Source organism: Labeo rohita, chromosome 5 (genome assembly GCF_022985175.1).
Source record: "Labeo rohita strain BAU-BD-2019 chromosome 5, IGBB_LRoh.1.0, whole genome shotgun sequence".
In the NCBI taxonomy this organism is placed as follows: Eukaryota; Metazoa; Chordata; class Actinopteri; order Cypriniformes; family Cyprinidae; genus Labeo; species Labeo rohita.
The window spans coordinates 29,909,546-29,932,384 of NC_066873.1; the positions used below are offsets into that span (position 1 = coordinate 29,909,546).

The window sequence follows — 22,839 nt, forward strand, 5'->3', positions numbered from 1 at the left end:
TGATTTCTTTTTTAAATAAATGCTGTATTTTCTTTCTATTCATTAAAAAAAAAATACAGTTGCCACAAAACATTGATAAGAAATGTAGTAGTAATAATAATTGTTTAATTTTCATTGGATTAAAGCAAATGGATGTTTTATGCCTTTAACAGAAAAGTTAAAGTACACAACAAAGAAAACTTAAACTAATAATAATAATAACAATATAATTATAAATTAAGTAGTTTTGAATGAATTCAATTAATTGGACATGCTTTATGATTGTTAAAACAATTAAAACATTAAAATGGAATCTGGTAAATATAAAATGAAATTTTAAAAGGGCTTAAAAGGCCCTAAAAATGTACTAGTAACACTTTACAATAAGGCTCATTAGTTAACTACATTAGTTAACATGAGCTAAGAATGAATAATACTTCTACAGCATTTATTAATCTTAGTTGATGTTAATTTTCAGCATTTACTAATGCAGTATTAAAAGCACAAGTTGTGTTAACATTAGTTAATGCACTGTAAACTAACATGAACAATGTACAACTGTATTTGTATTAACTAACATTAAAAAAAGATTACAAAAAGTGTAAATAAATGTATTGTTGTTAGTTAATACATAAACTAATGTTAACAAATAACACCTTACTGTAAAGTGTTACCAGTGTATTTGAAATTGTGTATGTTTGAGTTAGACATGCTTTTTGATTACTAAATCCAGAAATGTTAAATGGAAAAAAACTAAATCCAGGAAAATAAAACTGGAAATAAATAAATAAATAAGAATTTGGAAAAACAAATTGACTGATTTCAAAGGGCCCTAAAAATGTGACACTGAAAATTCAGCTTTGTCATCACAGGAATAAATTACATTTTAACATATAATACAATTCTAAAGATTTATAGTAAGTTGTAATAATATTTTATGATATTATCTTTGCTGTGTTCTTGATCAACTAAATGCACACTTGGTGAGCATAAGATACTTAAAAAAAACATTAAAAATCTTACCAGTCCCACACCTTTGAACTGTAGTGTACAGCATGATGTAAGGTAGACAGTTGGTGTTGTGTATCATGTGACATGAATATTTTATTAATGTAGTCCAGTGTAGTAATTTCCTTCATGGTTGAATCATTCAGTGATTAGGCATGTTGATCACTGCCATGGCTTAAAGGTAAACTCTTTTCAGTAAACGGCATATCGACTACTATCAGAGTTTGCTAATCATCTCAAAATGTTTTTTTTTTAAATGTAGTTATCAATAATCTTGATGCAGATTTTCTTAACAACCTAATTTTCCTTTTTCTTTTCTTTTTCCCCGGCAGCCATCCAAGGCTTCTCTCCTACACGGAAAATCCGCAACTTCGAAGAAGCTCGTGGCCTGGACCGAATAAACGAACGGATGCCTCCTCGCAAGGACGGCCAGCAACCTGACGGTACCACAGTTAACGCTGCCAACGAGAAAAAACGGCACTGATGGGAATGTGTAAGGGGAGATTTTGCACTTTTCCTCTCCTCCATAGCATTTTCTCTTTCTCTGCCACGTTCTCCACAAGACAGACCCCTCAACTGCCGGATCCTGCAGAGAAGGGCCTGGGATGTGGAGAGGAATCATTCCACAGACAGAGAGAGAAATCACTTACAACTAAGTACAAACATGAGATTTTATTTATTAAATGAAACGTATTAGATGTACTTGATAGCAGCATTTTAAAGATGAGTGAACATTTGAAAGTGTGGGGGGAAAAGCAGGTATACAGTCACAATGTGTCAACCTTTAAACTTCAACTACAGTTTTGTAACTCGAGAACGAATGTGGGTTCGAGATGCTTTACAGATCTTAAGATCCCAGTTTTATATTGTATGTCACGATGTATTTGGCACGGGATGGTTTGATTGAATATACTTACGTATGTTATCAATAAGTATGTCTGTAAGGGATTTATTAAGACAAAACGAACCTAAGGGAAATAAGTTATACTGTAAGTTCGATGAAAAATATTTTCTATCTACGAAAGTAAAATACTATTCAGTTTTAAGTAAGATTCAGACTGAATCAAAGCGTTAGCTGCTTTGGGTTCCACGTCTATTTCTACATGGTAAAATGTGCATTTATATTCATTTTTGTCCACTCGAGTCTTGCAGGTGATGCACCACATGTAAGTAGCCATAACATTGATCTTAAATAGAAGTTGTTTGATTCTTCCTGTGCGAAAACAAAGCATGTCTTATGAAAGCACTGTCGCAATCACATAATCTAACCTTTGCGTCTGTATACTTTCAGACAAGACTCACTTTCCCTCATTTCAATTCTGTCTCTTTTTGCTGTTTCTTAAAGATGATAAATGAGATTGGCATGCAACCAACCAGTTTTATTTGTTAATATATACCGTGAAATTTGTTAGTATGCCTATAAAGCTCATGTACACGTGTAACGGCCAATGTGGGACGCGTGAAGTTGCTTCGATCGACTCAAAAGCCAAAGTTTTTTTTTTTGTGCTGCCAGAGCTCTAACCAACCCCATTTTCCGAGGAAATGGGGTCAGTCTGAAGAATATTGCACTAAATGCAAGTCATTGTAAATAGAGAACACCTACACGTAATATTGAAGCAGGAAGGCCTATCCTTTCTTTGAAGAATGTCCTAAAGGCCATGCAAAGTATTCATCTTTCGCTGAGAGACTGCTCGTACAGACTATCGATTTCATCCAGTTTGTGCTTGAGGCATTAACAAAGCATGTTTGGTGGTTTGAGCTGTAACACTATGTGAGGTATTGTGTTAAGGTTTTGTTTTTTGTTTTTTTACATGGCTGCTTGTTTTAACAGGTTTAGGGAAAGTTGTGGTATGTCTCCACCTACTGTTGAGATACAGAACTTTGAGAGCAAGTGCATTAGCCTTTTAATGCAAGTTTTTATTCAGTTTTAACAGGAGCAGCAGGTTCGTCTGGTTTTCGAGCAGGTTTGATCATGATTTACGATGGTGTTGATTGTCTGATGCTATGCACGTGAGCAACCCACCCCGTTTTCTGGAAGCATTTGAAATGTACATTTTAGACAACGGTTCATTTTGTAAAATGTTTTTGTGTTTTTAGTTTTTCACTTTTACTTTTTATTTAAATACAGGACCGGTTCTTCACATGAGACTGATTTTAAAAAGCATTCAAATCTAGTAATATGACCAGTATGTTGTGCTCATCTTCAAGTGTATGAATTCAGCTTTTATGAAAAATAAATGTGTGATTTCAGTGCAACCTTCCGACATACGGCATTTCCTGAAGTGTGCATGTGTGTTTTGCAGGATCAAATCAGTGCAGTATGTCTGTGGACTCTAAAGGGAAGTTTGCTACATTTATTTGCATGTATTTCAAATGATACCAATGGACGTACTGAGATTAAGCAGCTGATCTGGGATCAGTTCTACTGTTTTCCTTGAATGGTTTAACAGGGTGTGGGCTGGTCTTGGTATACTGGCCACCTGAACTTCTTAAGAAAGGAAGAGGAGGTTTAAACCTCTTAAGTTTCTGTTTGCATTCAAGAGTTGAAATGTTGAGTATTAGGCTTTCACAGGCTCAGAGACTCCCTGAAACGCATCTGTGGGAATGTGTAGACATGTTGTTTATGCGCAATTATAGCATAATGAAAAATACGATATGGGGATTTAATTGAACGATCATTTTATCGAGTACTTGTAATGCCAGGCCACCATGAATTCTTGATATTATGTAGATGTATCAGTTACGAAGACAAATAAAAACTGAAATACTGTGGACTTCTTGGTCATATTTTCTTTTAAAATCATGCAAATAAGATTCAGTCAAACATTCACATTGCATTTTATAATACAGTAACTTTTCATAAATGTGAAACTTAAAGGTAAGCACAAAATGTTATTTTTAAAGCATTAAGCAAATTTTAAGCATATAAGAAAATTTGCATTAAAAAATAGAACAGAATCAAATCCAGGAGAGGTAGTGACTTTACAGAGGGGTGTGAAATTTTATAAACCATTTTAGAAATCTACTGTCTCGTGAACTTTCAGTGGAAGTCAGTCAGCTGTGGTATTTGCTGACTGAAAATCATAAAAAAATCATTACAGAAGGCAGGCTCAATTATACAGGAACAGACTGTACAAATAAATAGAGTGAAATTTAAAAAATAGCGTTTTCAGTTTAAAACAGACATGACTTAAAATTCATCATGTAACTCAAGGACAAACTTTTACACAGTCTCCTAACACACTTGCAATGCTTTCTGGAGGGACTGACCATTCCAAACTGCTGGTTCCGCTTCTTGGGGTTTGACAGGTGCTAGACATCACACTCTTGGAGGAGGTGGTCTGAGAGCCTAGGAGGGGAAGAATTAACAAGGCTTTAAATATTCAGCAATGCATCTCTTACATTTCTGCAGAAATTATAATCAGACTATGTTCTCTTTTTTTCATTTAAATACATGTGTGTGCTTAATGAATAAATGTAAACTTGTTAGATATCATCTTTTTAGCAAAATTTAGCAAAAGGCTTAGTGACTGGGAGCGTAAAGGCATAGTTCACCCAAAATTCTGTCCATATTTATTCAGCTCTTCCTAATTTTTTTTATAGCAGAATATAATACAGTGAATTGTGACTAAGGCGGCTGAGTAACATTTTAGGACAAATTTATGAGTCAATAGGTTAAAGCTGCAGTTTGTAAGTTTTTTCCGCTTTGTCGGCATGTCTGCTTGAAACCTGCAATTGCAGTTATTTGCGGAATTATCTTCTTTTCGGGTTGTCCATCGGCACGGCTCCTCATCGCGGAAGAATCTGTGTACGGATATTCATTGTACTTCGTAATTACAAATGCTACATCTTGGAAGTATGTCCAAAATAAGAAGTTTCACCGGAAAATGTCATCTGAACAAGTAAGTAACATTACTGAGTTTTGTTCTGACACACTAAAAAAGGTTTTATACCTATTAACTTTAGTTTGTTTAAATATTGAGTCCTTTCCTGCTTACTAAGTCCTCCTCTATATGATTTAGCAGCTTCGATGCGTTTTTTTCTGTGGTTTAGACAGCATAAATTAGCAGAACAACGTATTCACTAGCATTGTTGGGGGGAACGTTACTTTTAAAAAGTAATGCATTACAATATTGAGTTACTTCCTTAAAAAGTAACTAATTACGTTAGTTACTTTTTATGGAAAGTAATGCGTTACTTTTAAAATCTGGGCAGGGCTTGCTTGTTTGTTTTTAATATAAAAAGTTCTATTTTTGGCAAATGTAAAAGCCTTTTCACACCAAAAGCCTCAGGCTTTGAGAGGTAAATTCACGTGTCAACTCTTCAGCAATAAAAAAAAAAAAAAAGGAAAACAAATGTTAGATTATCTTGAGTAATTTTTGCTTGTTAGTATGGTTGAATTGGATCATTGAAGGTCGGCAGCAAAGGCATCTGTTGATAAAATTGGATTAAATGCGATATTTGTATTATTTAACACATTTAATTATTGCAGGTTTACGTCATATTCTGAGTTGAATTTCACCGTTTTTATTCATTTTGAGGAATACTGAATCTGTTTTTTGTGTGAGATGAATTAATGCATGTTCATATTTATTCTAGAACTAACATCTTACTCCCAATTTCTCTCAACATGGGGACAGGAGAGCTTTTAATCAATAAATGGGGGGGAAAAGTAACTCAGATATTTTCTTGTCAGTTAAAAAGTAATGCGTTACTAGTTACTTGGAAAAAGTAATAATACTACGTAACTCGTGTTACTTGTAATGCGTTACTTCAACGCTGTTCACTAGTACATTAACCTTGCAATCCTTGCTGTTGTTTACATCCAAGTATCTCCAATAAGGACGCCCATCCAGGTAACTGACCAAATTGTGATGTAAGTGCAGACCCTCTGTATTACACAAGTCACATAGACTATTGGTACATTTATGATTTTTTTTTTTGTTATTATGGAGCTTGACTGCCCCTGATCCCCATTTACTTTCAAAACTAACACGAGTGCTAAACGTTTGGGTTCCGCAGAAACTAGTAAGTCATGTTGAGTTTGAAACAACATGAGAGTGAGTAAACAGTGACTGATTATACAGAGTTAACTTGGCTACCTGGCGTGCATTTAAGTATTCATTATGCAGAGCTCTGGATTGGACTGAAGAGGGTAGAGGTGGTGGAGGTGCTGTAGGCCTTATTACCTATAGGAATAAAGAAGAGATCACAAAGTCCTGATCATGCTTTCACCATTCATTGGGTACAGATTATGTTTAATGAGATGATGAAATTAAGTCAGATGTGACCGCAAGTTACCGGAGATGGCTTTGGATTTGGAGTTGGCTTTGGATTTGGAGTTGCCTGATGGCTGTAGTCAGGGATGTTGACTACATGAACTTTCTGTTGCCTTGGATGGCTATTGAGAAAATAGCAGCATTAAATACACTCGATTTATTGACTTTCCCCAGTGTTTAAGTATTGGTGTTCTATACTCTTACCTGAATGAATGTGGTGTGCTCTTTCTGCGCTTGTAAAAGAAGACGGCCAGACCAAGAAGTATCGCAATCAGGACACAGACAACCACAGCAATGGCTATTGTCACACCTAGAAATGCAGAGGCAAAAACAAATCTCATTCATGATCCTCAATATATGAGGCATATTTTTAACTGCAGTATCTGCGGTATTACCAATAGGCACACCAGTACTTTCTACTGTTCTGTCACAATTTGGCGGCAGCCATCCAGGTTCACATCTGCACTCCTTTCTATGGTCACAAACCTGAAACATATACACTTACATTAATTCTTCTAACTCAAGTTACTATTTCTGATGTATGGTATAACTTGTGAAAGACCTAAAATAATCAAAATCCAGTGACCTTTTGAAAAAAAGGTCACTGACAGCATTGGTTTAGATCACTGTTTTCATTTTATGAGGAAATGGGAAGTTAATGTTCGAGAAAGGAATATTTTTGGTCATACCGCATGGCCTTTGCACTTGGCTGAGCAGTTTGTCGCTTTGTAAGCTGTCTCTATGTCAACACACTCATTCTGGTTACAGACCTGAGAAAACAAACACATCATGAGTGGCAAATTATATGCTTACTGATGCTTAAAATGACTCAAATGTCACAACTGTAGCACACCTACAAAGTTTTTAGTTTTCTTTCACTGAAATGAACTACAAGAAAGTTTGTGTGTAACTGGCATGCATCTAGAGACCAGTCTTACCATCCCTTCCCCACATTTGGTGCCAGTGTCGACTTGGCCATAATCCTTGTCAGGCTCGCCGTAGAATGTGGCTTTACATCCGTAGAATGTTACCAGCCGTCCGTAATTGGGGCTGTCATTGCCATTTTCACAGAACAGTTTCCCACACATTACATCTCTGCAGATAGATAAATAAGATTGGTGTTTGATCAGATGGGACAAAAATAATTAGACGGTAATTAGACAATACGGTATGTGAAGGAATTAATGGATGCACAGATGGATATAAAATCTTACTGTCTTTGGCATGCAATATATGTATTGCCATTGCGTTTGCAGTAGGCGAAGTATTCTGCTCTTGTGTTCTGGTTGTAGCAATATTCTCGAGCCAGGACAGCAGCTTTATTTATTTTAATAAAAAGAAAAATTAGCACAGTCATATAGGCCTCAACACTGCTTATTTTTATTGTGTTGCAACAGTACTGTACTTACTTGGACCCCACATTTTAAAGCACTGCTCCTCTCTCTGTGGGCACTGGCCATTGTAGCAATAGCCTTGGCCATTCTTGCAAGGAAGTCCATTGACTGTAAAGACATCTTCAGGACACTCGGCTGATTTTCCAGTGCATGACTCGGGCAAATCACACTCATCATTTTTAGGACGACACACATGTGCGGCTGACATGATCTGATGGGGAGGAAGAACAACATGTTGGTATATATACTTTAGAGGTTAGAAGCTGAAAAAATACAATAAAATATAAACCATTTTAAAATGGTCTCCTGTAGTGTGTTTTGGCACAAGCCACCAACGGAAGATGAAAAATTACCAGCAGAGACCCACAGGAACCACAGTTTCCATTAAAGAGGTCATGAACTATGAAATCAAATTTCCCTTGATTTTTTGACATAACAGATAGGGATGGGCGATATCTTATTGTTTGCGATATACTGGGAAACATTTTCCCCACGTTAATCATTAGTCTTCCCACAATAATAACGATAAAGTCTACAGTAGCACGTGTGCGATACAGTTTTGCATGTGTATGTGTTGCCTGTTTACAAACCTGTTGTCCAACAAAGATGTAATTTAATGACATGCTTTTTTTCTAAATTAACTTCATAACATTGTCAAGTGTTTAAAATAAGCTTTTGCGAAGACATTCTTCATATCACAGAATGAGGCAGAAATCATACTATTTTATAGTATTATAAAAGCTATGTCGATTAGCATTGCATTATAAATATACTTTATCCTTATAAAAATACCCAAAGATTGCTTGATCTGCATTTTATTCAGCTACATATAACTGGATTAGAGATTTTCTGGAGTGCCGTCAGTACTATTACTTCTGTTATAAAGCATATGAGGAGTTTCTGCGGAAGGGCGCACTCTGGCTTTCAGTGAATTAAACAGTCATTACATTGTGTGTGTGTGCTCAGTTAGGTTCTATTTTGGGTAAAAATAGGAAGATAATACTTTTCTCTAAAAAAACAGGATTCCCTAAATTATTGTCATTAATATCGTTATAGTAATAATCCCAGAAATTATCGTGGTTCCTTTTTTAAGACCATATCGCCCATCCCTAAAAACAGGTCAATGCACTATTATTGAAACCAAGCTCAGAAAACGAGCTTGTTTCGTTATGCCACTTTGTGACATAGTAGTGAGGTGAAAGCCCGCCTCTGCGGGAGTAGATCAACGCCTACTTCTACAGCACTGCCTGTTTAGCCCCGCCCACTGATACGTGCATGTAGTAAGAAAAAAAAAATACTTATTCTTCTCGTTATTAGCGTATTACTTCTAAATGTTTTTTAACAGTATAAGTGTACCTCAGAGAACATTATAAAATAATAATAATAACTAACAATTAATAATTAATAATTAAAAAAATGCTGTTCATGACCCCTTTAAAACCAATACAATTACTATTAAACTGTAAAACTATTACAAATTCTGTGATGTTTTCCATTGTTATTCCAGCAAGGAATATGATAAAACATTTTTTTTTTAGATATTGACATTTCGGTTAAAAGTGTGAAATGTGATTGGTACGAAAACCCGCAGAGAACAGAAGCATAATTATATTTTAATCATTATTCATGAGAGGGAACTCCCCTTGATTCATTTTTTTTCCAGTCATTGCACTGCTTGATGCAAGAGAGCGGAATTCAAAACCACTACAAAACAACTTGAGACGCTATTTCAGCGCAATGCGGTAAGTCTGGAATCACTTGCAGTCCACGTTTAGTCTGCAGTAGTACTCCAAAGAAAAAACTGAGACCTTTAGGTGCACATATTCCATTTGTACAAACAAAGGCACTGATTTACTGATTGACTGATCACGAACACAATTTATTAGTGATGAAGAATTACTTCACCCAAAAACAAAAATTAGCCCATTGTTTACTCACCCTCCAAGCATCCTAGGGTGTATATGACTTCCATCTTTCAGATGAATCCAGTCGGAGTTATATTAAAAATTACCCTGGCACTTCCAGGCTTTAGAATGGCATAGATGGGTGTTTCTCTTCATCATCAGTCCAAAACAAGTCCAATAAAGTGCATCCATCCATAATAAAAAAGTGCCTCATGTGGCTCCGGGGGATGCTTCCGTGTACGAGCCGTGTTGGTGCAAGCTAGATTAAAGTGATTTTTACATTTTAAATATGGATATTTTTCTTATAAAAATGCTTTGATTCGCTACAGGAGGCCTTTATTCACCCCCCGGAGCTGTGTGAGGCACTTTTTATACTTTATTTGACTTGTTTCGGACTAATGAAGAGAATCTACGCCATTCTAAAGCTTGGAAGTGCCATGATAATATTTAATATAACTCAGATTGGATTCGTTGGAAAGAAGGAAGTCATTACACCTAGGATGCCTGGAGGGTGAGTAAACAATAGGATAATTTTCATTTTTGGGTAGACTAGCCCTTTTATTACCATTGTACTTCCATCATTTGATGAATGTTACAGCAAAAAGTCTCTCTGAAACACTTTGAATCTTACCTTACAATTCTTACAGCATTCTCCTGTGGCACATTGTGAGCCTTCTGTCAGTTTGCAGGTAGTGGCATTGCAGCATGGGTTTGTACACTCCTATGTAAAAACACAGGTTGTAAAATGAAGCCAATGAGTATGTCTTAAGATATCCTAGCATAGTAGGTGTGTTTGTTCTGGGCACATAATCCATTGTACTTTTAAGTACTGGTTCTGAGAATCTAGAAAAGCTGTTTGAAAGTAATTTACTTGTCAAACAAACAATGAATGAATGAATGAATGAACAACCAGTAAAAGTATGCAGTCCACCCTACACAGGCCAAAAAGAAGATATGACTAATGTAGTGCATGTATAAACAAATCTGCAGTAACATTACATGCATTCAATCTTATTTTGCACACTGCAGAGTGTGCTTATATAATTAGGATAAATGAGAGATTGCAGGGCAATCCCAATCTCATAAGCTTCCATAACCACAACAAACACCAAACACAGCACTACTTTAGTGATTCGTTGTCAAATGTTAAGTTTACAAGAAAACATTCCTGTCGAGGATTGTCTGTACATGTCATGACATTTTCTGGCTTCTAATAGGGATGTCTGGATGTGACTTGTTGAGCACATCTGGTGAAATTATCATCTTGTGTGAGGAATAAAGTCATGCATTTAATTTATTTTTTAGTGTCTTTACTTGCCACGTCACATTCTAAAGGGAATTTTGAAGTTTGTTTTAGCAAGTTAAGCAAATAAATTAATGTCTGGTGCTTTACTTTGATATTTGTTGCATGAAAACGTGTTTGAGATCATTGAATTGCTTACCTGTAGCGTTCCACAGTCACATTCTTCTCCTTTCTCCACAAATCCATTTCCACATACAGGTGGTTGAATCAGTTCCTTTGGACTGGGCATATTCAGAAGACATTCTGGGTTTTTGTTGTTCAGGTAGTCTTCATAGCTAGTAGTACTGCAGCTGCTGAAGTGTTGAGGGATGAAATAGCTGTGGAGACATGGAGCAGTGATACTTGTTCAGAACTTTTGTTTTATGCTCTCCGTAAACTTCAAAATAGAACTTTATGGTATTTGCAGTAAATTTTTGTAAATTGGTAAATTGCAAATTTATTGTCAAAAAACACATTTAAGTACCTGAGAGCAGCTGTCATAACGCAAGTGCCATCAGAACAGATGCAGCTGCTACTGTCATGATTCATGCCCAGATTGTGCCCCATCTCATGGGCCAAGGTAGCCCCCACAGCTATAGCCTTAGGGTTGTGATCCTTTTAAAAGGTAAAATCAGTTAGCGCTTAAACTATAGGTCCAGGCTTAACATTGTTAAATGCTGGGGAGGAAGTAAAGAATAAGACATTGCACCATAAGCAATACACCACAGCCAAGACTATGGTGATTCATCTGTATGCTGTGGTGGAAAATACTTCCTCTTCCTCCATTATTGTGAAATTATTCCCTGCAATGTTTTTCTTTTTTGTTTGTTTTTTTTGCAAAAACATGTGAATGCATTTGTTCGTAACGTAACTGCATTTTAAGGATGAATTAATAAATCGCCCCAAAACTTCCATTCTGGCCTTCTGCTTTTATTGTGATCCTTTTCAGATTTATTTGTTTTCTTTCATGTTAGTTTCATTACATATTTTTGGTTTGTGACTTTTTATGAGAGAATATCAGTACCTGCACAATCCCTGTTGAAAGACCTCCACACAGTGTTCCAATGTAAGCTAGACCCACAGTTGCTCCTTCGAGATCGATTGCACTGAGAGAAGGACAAAAATAAATGTTTAATCCAGATTCAACCGGTCCTGCTGGATTGCACTCAGTTAGTGGTTAGCTGTCTTCTTTCTGTTTCAGTTGCTAAACCATTTCAAAGTAGAGCACAATACTGTGGTTTGAAGCAGACAAAGTATTGGAGAAGTTCTGATTAACAATATTGTATTTTCCCCACAGGTGAGCTGACCTGAGGAGGTGAGCATTGTCGTGCTGCTGTCTTTTAATGAGATCGTTGTTCCTCCACTTGGTAAAGCTGTCCAAGGTAGATCCAGCATTCTGAGACACTGTTATTTTATCGCTATCTGTCCAGACTTCAAATCCAGTCAGAGCAACAAATGTGTTGATTTCTTTATATGCCTGCACACCAAGAAAAGAGTAAAAGAGAATTGTATGTTATTGCATGTTGTGTACAATGGGGTCCAAAATTTTGAAACAATTATATTATACCTTTTATACAAATAAAGGAGATATAGATTTGGTATATCGACACTACCAGTCAAAAGTTTTTAAACAGTAAGATTTTGAATGTTTCTTAAAGAGATCTCTTCTGCTCACCAAGCCTGCGTTTATTTGATCCAAAGTACAGCAAAACAGTAACATTTTGAAATATTAATAACTGTTTTTTATATATATATATATTTAGGGCCCAAGCACCGGTGGTGCAAGGACCCTATTGGAATTGCTCAGTTTCTTCTTCTCCAAAATGAATCGGATTTTTGAGGGCCTAAGCATGCTGAAACTCATAAAACTTTGCACACACACCAAAAGTGGTGAAAATTTATATCTGATATGGGTTTCAAAAGTGGTTGTGGCAAAAAGGCTCGATAGCGCCACCTATAAAATGTCATCGAAGTGTCCCTTGAACTATGTTTAACTTGCATGTATGAAATTTGGTAGACACATGTAACACATTAACACTTACAAAAAAAGTCTCTCTGTATAAATTTTGAAACCGAACAGGAAGTTATTTTGAATTTTCTTTGCAAATTTTGTGCTATTTTGCCATTTTCAGGCGTTGTATTTTAAGGGGTCATCAGATGCAAAGTTCACTTTTTCATGTTGTTTGAACATTAATGTGTGTTGGCAGTGTATGTACAAATCTACCCTATAATGATAAAAATCCATGCAGTGGCTTTTAATTAATCTGTAAAAATAATATCCCCTTTCTCAAATCGAGCCATTCTCACCTTCAAAGGCCGCTCCCACAATAGTTGATTGACATGAGTGTCTTACCTCAGACCCATCTTAAATCAGCTGTAACAGTCCGACCTCCATTGTTTGGATCCCGGAGCAGGGATGTAAGTTTTGTAAGACTGAGCAATTGTGGTGTTGTGTTGCTGGATGTAATAATGAACATAGTGGTCATCATTTACTCCCGACATCTGAGCCACTGAAGATGCAGTGGATTACATTTGTTTGTGAAGGGAATGCGCCTCCTGATCTACATAAATGCGTCTATGTCCGTGCAAATCATTTGTAATCCAGCTTCACTTACAGCAGAAGTGAGTATAAGGTTTTTTTTAATGAATCTCTGCAATCACCTCTCCTAATAACGCGCTAGTTAGCAGGTTTCGCGGCTAAACGTGCTAAATTTACACTACCATTGAGAATTTTTAACCAAAGTATATTATAGACTTTTCATTAAGACCATAAAAAATCATATCAACTTGTGGAAAATGGGCATCCGATGACCCCTTTAAACAAACTTCTCCCAGAGATTTAAACAGATCAAAACCAAATTTGGTCAGCGTAATCTAAAGCCCTTTGTGACGTTAAATTGTGAATTGGCCTGACCATGAAGCAGGAAGTTGTTATAATTCAGGCATACAATATTCGATCTGCACCAAAATGTACATGTTTGATAAGAGTCATGTCGTGAACACATGCCGATACTCATCTTTTGTTATAATCATAGTGCCACCTGCTGGCAACAGGAAATGACTTGTCTTACACAAACAAGTAATTGCGGGAGGGGGAAGAAATGATAGAAATTAATATTTTTATTTAGCAAGGATGCTTTAAATTGATCAAAAGTGATGATAAAGTGATGTGTTGGGATTTTTGAAATTTACATATCTGTATAAGAGGTCATGTATTATGAACTAATTATGCAAATGCTTATGAATTATTCAGACAATATTCTGTATTATCAATTCATTATAATCACATACTAAATGTACTCTCATAAGAATCATGTTCTAGATGTACTGAACCTAGTAAGCTCTTTGTGTGATTAGTTGCCACATGCACAACAGATCTGCACATCCTGTATTCGGCTAATATCCTGAGGTTGGCTATGTCTAGTTTTAGTTCCGCCCTAATACACGATTTTATGCATAGGTCTGTTATTTTTGATCTCAAGAAGCTGCACATGTCTGAGTTTCAGCAATTTTGAGATATGTAAATGAACCACATTTCCATTCTGCCTTCCAGGAAGTATAAAACCACAGATTTGAATTGCTATTCTTTTCAGACATCACAAGACCATATAGTAATTATTGACCTTTTAATACACCATAGATGCCACGTAGCAGGAAGACTTATTTTTATGTAGTTTCAAACCCCCTTGAGAATACACCTGTACCTGCAACTGAAGAACCTGCAACGAAGAACTTTAGCTGCTTCTCCTTTTTCTCTGTCACTTTTGGTCTAGCCCTTTACTCTCTTCTCTAGACTTAACCTTCTCAAATTTGTAGAATTCTGGAGGTTCGAAATTAACTTGTGCTTCCATTTCAGACTGATTAAGAGTAGATTGAATAGATTGGTTTTTTGCAACTTATTGACATGATTGGTTTGAATTTTCATATTGGTTAATTGTAATTTCTCAGTTTCGATTTTGTGGTTTCTCAGATTTGACCTTGTTCATTTCCCGTAACCTAATTTGCATATTGCTACATTTCTAAATAAATTTGTTACTTCTCCAACCCACCTGTCTGACGTGGATTCGATTTTGCATCATAAAGACATTTATATTGTTAAAAGGTTTCTGTTTCAGATAAATGCTATTCTTCTGAACTTTCTATTCAGGAAACCTGAAAAAATTCTACTCAGCTGTTTTCAACATAATAATAATAATAATAATAATAATAAATAATATATAATATATAATAAATGTTTTTTGAGCAGCAAATCAGAATATTTTAATGGATCAGAATGAAGTAATATTGAAATAGTCAGCTTCGAAATCACAGGAATAAATTACATTTTAAAATGTATTCAAATAGAAAACAGTTATTTCAAATAGTAAAACAATTTCAAAATTGTACTGTTTTGCTGTACTTTGGATCAAATAAATGCAGGCACGATATACCAGTACTTATCGTACCCAGCTTTTAAAAACAGTATGATTCCGCATTTTACTAGTACCGGTACTTTAAAAATGCATTTTAATAAGAGCAGTATTTCTGTGTTAGTGAATGGCCCGGACGTGCAGTTTTATTTACTACACACAATTGGTGATGCTCACTGTGTTTTTTTTAGCCTCTGCCGCCTCAATATATGAGTACATGTACACATGAACATAATCTCTAGAACTGCTCTGAAAGTCATATAATAAAGATCCTAAAGGTCTTCATAGCAACCCATCAAAATAAAAGTTTGGTTTAACTTGACAGCTAGAAATATATTAATATATTACTGTATGTAAAGATAGTACTACTACTATTAATAAAAACATTATTAAAACAATGTTTAAGGAAAAAATATTTACCAGAATTATTTACCAGAAAATTGTAAATACACAACACAGTAGCCTATTTAGCATATAATAAATTAATTCTTTAATTATCATTTATAAATTAATTAGACGTGCTTTTGATTATTAAAATGTAATGAAACGATTAAAATAGAATAAAGAAAATGAATGGAAAACAGAGATTCACAAACAAAACTGAATTTGAGAAAAACAATAAAATGTATTTCATAGGGCCTTAAAAACATGTAATTTCTGTTAAACTTTTATTCTGCAAGTTTCACGATTTCAATTAATTAGACATGCTTTTTGATAATTTTTTTTTTAATGTAACCATTTAAATAGTATCAGTTCAGTAGTAGTATTGTGATATTTTAGTCAGGTATCGTATCAAAGTCAAAATTTTGGTATCGTGACAACACTAATGCAGGCTTGATGAGCACAAGAGACTTCTTTGAAAAACATAAATATCTTAAACTTTTCAAAAACTTTTGACTGGTAGTGTGGTTTTTTTTTTTTTAATGGCTTACAGTAGAGGAACCTAAGGTTCTTCATAGGTTGTTACATTTAGTATTTTGCATGCCCCCCATAATGAAAAACTTTGAGCCATGTTATCTAACATAATTTGCATCTTGTTGTCTTCAGTGGAAGCAAGGATGTCATGGACCTCTAGATTTGATAAATCTAGAACCTAGAAATACAGAAACTAATTTTATGCCATCATGTTTCAAATCACTTTTGAATGAAATGTACTTTAAATGTACTTTAAATTACAGGTTTTTAGATGTTTTGGTCTACTACTGTAGTAGTGTGACAAAAACATATTTGGTCACCATAAATGGTTTTAACTAAAGTACTAAACCAGTAGATGGCATAGATCTGTATCTAGTCATGTGTTTGATTTGTCACACTCAAGAATCGTTGTTATCACAGGTGCTAGTTGTAATATCCTGTGTGATCCATAAATGTTGGCATGCTGGAATTTTCGAACAGCATAATGTGTCATCAGTGACTCACATTGTTGACGTAATTGATGATCTCAAAAATCCTCTTTCTCAGCTTCTCCATGTCGCTGTCCATTTTCTGGTACTGGGAAACAAAAAATGAAATGATAAATCAAAGCATTTTATTACTCATTAGACACACTAGTATTACCACACTCTCCGAAATCTGTTAGCATCAGTGTCTTTAAATGTACTGTAACAAATTTAGAAATAGTTTGAGTCAACAAAAATGACAATGCTGAACAAGCACATAATCCCACATATGTTGCTCTAACCTAGTGACCTTTTTTTGTATTAGAACATCAGATATCATCTGATAATGACCGAGGTCCTCTCCAAAAAACTTTATTTGTTAATTATTTTTAAATCTGTTATACTGCATTGTTCATCAAGTTCATTAATTTCTGCTCTTACTTCTCTGTTGTCTGCCACAAGGAAGAACTCGATGTATTTTTGTCGCTGGGACAAAGTTGGGCCCTGATTAAGAGGAAAGAAATAGATTGAAATTAAAGAACAGACCACAGAATAATTACTTCAGTGAAATCATTTTGAAAACAATATGAACTACTCTACTTTAGTGCATTTTACATTTACATTTAATCTGGGACATTTTTTGCACTACTTCCAACTTCTGCAGTTTGTGATTGTCACCTTAACATCGCAGAAAAATACAAATGACACTTTATCACATGACATCCCAAATGTCTAAATGTGGGTAATTTTTGTTAAACTTTAACCATATTTTGCTTATCTGCTTTTTGTAATTCTAAAGTAAATGTGTAGACGATCTTACTGAGGAACGAGAACGGCTTTTGAGAATGCGTGGAGGAGCGCCTTCCTCGCTCACGTCCCAAGTAGTGTTGGTGACTCCACACACTCTAGGCGTCTCTTCATTTACATCTTCAAACGTGTAGACAGCATGGTCACCATCACCATCCTCGGACAATGGCTCAATCAGAAACCGCTGCTCCTCTGTTTGGAAATAGCCTCTGTGAAGACAATTCACATAGTAAACGCTATGTCATTTGGCTTGCTAATAAATTGATAAAGCAATTGGGATGGGAGGTTACTTAATCGGGGGTGCTTGGGAAACCATGTATAATTTATGTGCCTTATTTATCTAAGCAGAAATCGCAAGTCGCACTGTAACTTCCTTTCATTGCAGAAAAGCAAAGAACGTGGTTGAGGCAACATACTGGCATACTGTAGCAATAGTTACTGTAAAAACAACAATAGAGATTGGGGAAAAGATGTTTGTGTGTGCTTTTGTTAAAGCAACTCAATATGTGATTGTAAAAGTTCAAAAACATCTTTTAAAATTGTGTTTCCCTACCGTAATCCATCGCAGGTGCTCATGCTAACCAACGACTCAGTGTCATTGACTATTTTCCCATGATAATAGCAAAAGTCCTGTGGAAGAAGAAAAAGTCTATTAAATAAATCTCTCACTCTATTGATATGTCATATGTTAGTCATACAGGTTATAGCATACCAGATCTTCAGGTGTTGTTGTGACAAGCATCCCATCTTCAGTATAGTAGGTCTCGCTGTAGTCTTTAGTCAGTAAGCCACTGTTGACCCACACGCATTTCAGTTACAAAAAAAAGGCACTAATGGACAAATCGCAATGTGTAATGTGGGAACTGTGCACAAGTGTGTGTCTGTGACAATGAGGAACTTTTCTAAATGACAACGTGTGGATTTTTAAATATCACAAGATGTACAAGAGACAGGCTTACTCATTTTTCTGGAGATGCATTTCAATGTCTCTACCGCCCAGTGTCATAGCGTATTTCACTGTGTCAGGTCTTGACTGCAGGGAATGAAGTGATTTAGTTTAATTAAAATATTTTAAATTATATTTGGAAGTGGGTGGATTAGAACTCACCTTTAAATCTCTTTTTTGGAGCGCATGTAGTCTGATTGGCCGAACAATCTCATAAACCTTTTTTCCATCTAGTTCAGGAATGTGACTAACTGTTGACAAATAGAGGGAATTATAAACACGGAATCACAGATTAGTCATAAAGCGCAAACATACAGTAATTATTTCTGGAATATAGCCTGTAGATGTAGACTTTTAGATGTCAGAATTATTCCAACTGATCCAAATATTTTAGTCAAAGCACAAGTGTAAACTTGATCTTGTTGGTTTAGGTGATAACTGCCAACAGACTTAAAGGAGAAGTCCACTTCCAAAACAGAAATTTACAGATAATGTACTCACCCTGTTGTCATCCAAGATGTTCAGGTCTTTCTTTCTTCAGTCGTAAAGAAATTATGTTTTCTGAGGAAAACATTTCAGGAATGTTCTCCATATAGTGGACTTCAATGGCGCCTGCGAGTTTGAACGTCCAAAATGCATTTTTAAAGGGCTCTAAATGATCCCAGCAGAGGACCCTTAGTCTTATCTAGCGAAATGATCGGTTATTTTCTGAAATAGACTTTTTAACCTCAAATGCTCGTCTTGTCTAGCTCTGCCATGTGTAATCCGGGTCAATACGGTTAGGGTATGTCGAAAAACTCGCATCTCATGTTCTCCTCCGACTTTAAAATCATCCTACGTCGCTGAAGTACCGACCCAGTTTTTATAAACTGAATATGCAAAGAAGGTCAAATGCTCTTTACAAAAAAAAGTAAAACAGCAATGTAGGATGATTTTAAATTTTTGGAGCCCTTTGAAGCTGCATTTAAATTGCATTTTGGACGTTCAAACTCGTGGGCACTCCACTATATGGAGACAATTCCTGAAATGTTTTCCCCCAAAAACATCAACACAACATTCTTTACAATTGCAGAAAGAAAGGCAAAAATATCTTGGATGACAACAGGGTGAGTACATTATCTGTAAATTTTTGTTCTGGAAGTGAACTTCTCCTTTAAGGTACACCCATTGTGTTGATCACCTTTACACACTGAAACTTTGTCCATTATAAAAAAATAAATAAATAATTGGATCAGATTCAATTTTCGGTGAAAATGACTTTCTACGGAAATTTCAAAGTGCGCAAGAAACTTTACAGGGATCTGGGGTCTGATATCTGAAGATATGAGCAAAATTGGTAGACAGAAATCTGTGTCCAAGTTTGATCTTCCTTTTTTTCTTAAAGCATGTTTGTTTTAATGTAATACAATAATAAAAATTGGTTAGTAATGTTTGTTAGAGTGAAACAATGGTAGCTCATGTTCTTTCAACAGTAGCAGATATTTGACAATTAAAATCAAAGAGATATTTACAAGCTAGATTTATTTGGCGGATTTTTAAATTTTAGTTCCCCTTTTCAGCATTTTACAGACTCTGCGAAGAATAGATAAGCATGCGCTTTTTTTAGGGTGTAGTATCAACATCAGCAATAACACAGTCTGTTTCAGATCTGTTACAAAGCGTGCGCTTTTGTTTTTGAGCCTATGGTACTAAACTGGACTCTTAGAAAAAAATGTACAAAAGGTACAATAGTTGTCATTGGGGTGGTACCTTTTCAAAAGGTACAAGTATGTACTATACTAATATGTACATTATAGGTACTAGTATGTAACTTTAAAGGTACATGTTATTAGTTATTAGTTAAAAGTACATATTAGCTACATACTTAAAGGCACCCTTTAGGTGTAAATAAGGTACAAAGGTATACTTTATTAAAAGATAACGCCCAAGTGACAGCTGTTGTACCTTCTGTTTTTCTAAGAGAGTGCTGCCGACCTTTCTTATAATCTAATAATATAATATGCACAATGCTATTGACCAAAAGGTGACAGGGAAAATAAATAAAACAAAATGAACTGATAACACTTTATACTGTAGTTAAGTACAGAATTAATATGGATCTTTTTGGTACATTATATTTACATGTAATACAGTGATTTTATGAATTAACTGCTTCATGTTTCTTTGGGAAGATTATTTAAATACTGTAAATACTGTATTGTAATACTATACTGGTTTAAAATAACATAAATAATAAATTTGGGTTAAATTCAACCCAGCGCTGGTTCAAATATGGACAAACCCAGCGACTGCGTTGTTTTGACCCAGCGGCTGGGTTAAATGTTTAACCCAATCTTCTGGGTAGTTTTATTTACCTCAACTACTGTTTAAAAATTACTATATGTCCGGCTTAAAATGAACCCAAAACAGATTGTGAATTAAAAATTAGACGCACTATTACTAGAGGCATCAACAATAATCAAAAGGTGAACATTAATTAGTAAGCAATTAAATAAATGTTTATTCAATTATTATGAATTCAACTTATTAATAAATGTTCATTTAATGAACATATTAAATGTTAATTTCCGACCTATATTGGTTTAATTTTAAGCAAGAAATTTAGTCATTTGTAAGCAATATTTGAGGTGAATAAAACTACGCAGAAGGCTGAGTTAAACAATAAACTCTGCTGGGTCTAAACAAACCAAAATCTGGGTTTGTCCATATTTCATATTTAAAAACAATCCAGCACTTTTTAGAGTGTGTAAAGATATAAATCATGCATAACATATACTGCATCCTATACTCTATATCACAAACTTTTTTTTTTTTTTATTCTGAAATCAGACTCTATCGCATGAACACTTTATCAGCGCAATGCAGCATTACAGCTGAAGAGTCTACAGCAGTGCAGAGATAAGTTAATCAGTTATTGTGAAGCAGAGGCACTGGTGTATCCAGTATCTTACCTGTGGGATCGAGTGAAACGCACAGAGTAAAGATCCACAACATCAGATGTCCTCTAGCCATTGTCAGCGTACAGAACAACTGAAACAAGATCGTTTGGTTAAGCAAAGTTTTATAGTTCAGTATAAGTGTGGTTCCAGGCACCACACATGCACTTTCAGGAAATGACACAGAGGTATAAAAGATTTGTAACATGCTTAGTCACGCCCCTGAGTGTCAAAGAATGCAGGAAATATACAGACGGACCGTGACGTAATGATACTTGCTCTTAGTGTTGTCAAACTAAATATGGAAGCATCATGTATGAGTGTTCAACATGTCTTATTTAACTGCTCCAAAAAGTGACCTATATAAACTGATCACTCTGGGAAAATATGTTTACTTGTGTGTTCCTGACAAAGTCTTGTCTTTTTAACATTTGCTAAACATTTGCATAAACTTAAGTAGATCCAGACAAACAACAAGCTAAACATTGATGGTTAAACCTCCTGAGCAAGGTGGCCAAGCAGGTCTGTTATCCTACACCACTGAACACATGATTCAAGCACGATCTGATTTTTCATTTCCTTCTTCCAAACTCTTATTACAATGGTATGTAAATGTAAAATGCAAATAGATTTGTGAACATTGGCAACAAATTGAAATTCAACTAATTCTAACTAATGTATCATGACTCACACAAAGGCCTCTTATCTCTTTTCTTGACATTGAATCTAAAACTAAGAAACCTTCAGTCTACAAACAGGAAAGTAAAGGTTTACCACAGGAGTACTTCTTTAGTGAAAGTGCAAATGTGGCAGTCGTGTTTGCCACCCTAATAACAGCCAAAGTATCTAAGCATTTTCTTTCATGTACATAAAATATGCAATTATTATTTTGACCTTTTATTTTTATGTAATTCATTCAAATACACCTACAACAAATATTTTGCATAGATATACTTTACTTACAATGTAATGATTATTTCTCAAAATGTTACTAGATTAATATATTAAGTGAATAATTTGTAGATACATAAGACATAAAGCCTACATAGTCCTCCATATAGGATGAGCAGAAATATGCTGCCTTACCTTTACTTTGTTGCTCTTCATGCTCATGTTTTTTTATTATTTTGGCTTTAATTTTTTTTCAAGACTTGCGGATTCATATTTTCTAATACCGGGTCTGTCTGTGAACATTGTCTGGTCATCTAGTGCATTTCAAAACAGCATTCCTTCCTTCTGTTTTCTCAAAGATGTTTGAGTGTGAAAATGTATAATGTGAGCCCAAAATAGGAAGCTCCTGCCCTGTCATCTGTGATTTCGTCTCCCACTGAAATGCATTCTTGCTCTTCTTCTAATACACAAGGTCGAGTCAAGGACAATAACGCATTATTGTGCCTTCTCCTGACGCCTCCAACAAAGCTATTGTTCGCTTGTTGGAGTGGAGAAAGCGTGCAGTGTCCATTAGAGCCGTATGTGTTGCAAACTGGCCCTTTTCTCTTCCCTTGTCTCCTCCTGC

At 35.3% G+C, this 22,839-nt stretch overlaps 2 protein-coding genes across 2 annotated transcripts in view; one reads left to right on the forward strand and one right to left on the reverse strand.

Annotated features, from left to right (window-relative positions):
• ppp3cca (protein phosphatase 3, catalytic subunit, gamma isozyme, a) overlaps window positions 1-3,759 on the forward strand; it is a 44,413-nt gene extending 40,654 nt beyond the window's left edge. Inside the window, 2 exon segments of the mRNA XM_051109320.1 lie at window positions 1,320-1,446; window positions 1,448-3,759. Coding sequence (XP_050965277.1) covers window positions 1,320-1,446; window positions 1,448-1,484 — 164 coding nt within the window. The 3' untranslated portion in view covers window positions 1,485-3,759.
• Window positions 3,760-3,770: 11 nt separating this feature from the next.
• adam28 (ADAM metallopeptidase domain 28) lies at window positions 3,771-22,638 on the reverse strand. The gene is made up of 23 exons (XM_051109318.1): window positions 22,410-22,638; window positions 21,339-21,417; window positions 18,550-18,638; window positions 18,401-18,474; window positions 18,154-18,232; window positions 17,995-18,071; window positions 17,455-17,650; window positions 17,076-17,138; window positions 16,675-16,746; window positions 12,154-12,323; window positions 11,871-11,952; window positions 11,331-11,461; window positions 11,007-11,184; window positions 10,196-10,285; window positions 7,676-7,871; window positions 7,481-7,583; window positions 7,205-7,361; window positions 6,956-7,036; window positions 6,662-6,752; window positions 6,471-6,576; window positions 6,289-6,388; window positions 6,090-6,176; window positions 3,771-4,336 (listed from the first exon to the last, which is right to left on the reverse strand). Exons 1-23 carry the CDS (start codon window positions 22,434-22,436, stop codon window positions 4,307-4,309), a joined length of 2,358 nt encoding a protein of 785 aa, XP_050965275.1. The 5' UTR covers window positions 22,437-22,638; the 3' UTR covers window positions 3,771-4,306.
• Window positions 22,639-22,839: the final 201 nt, after the last annotated feature.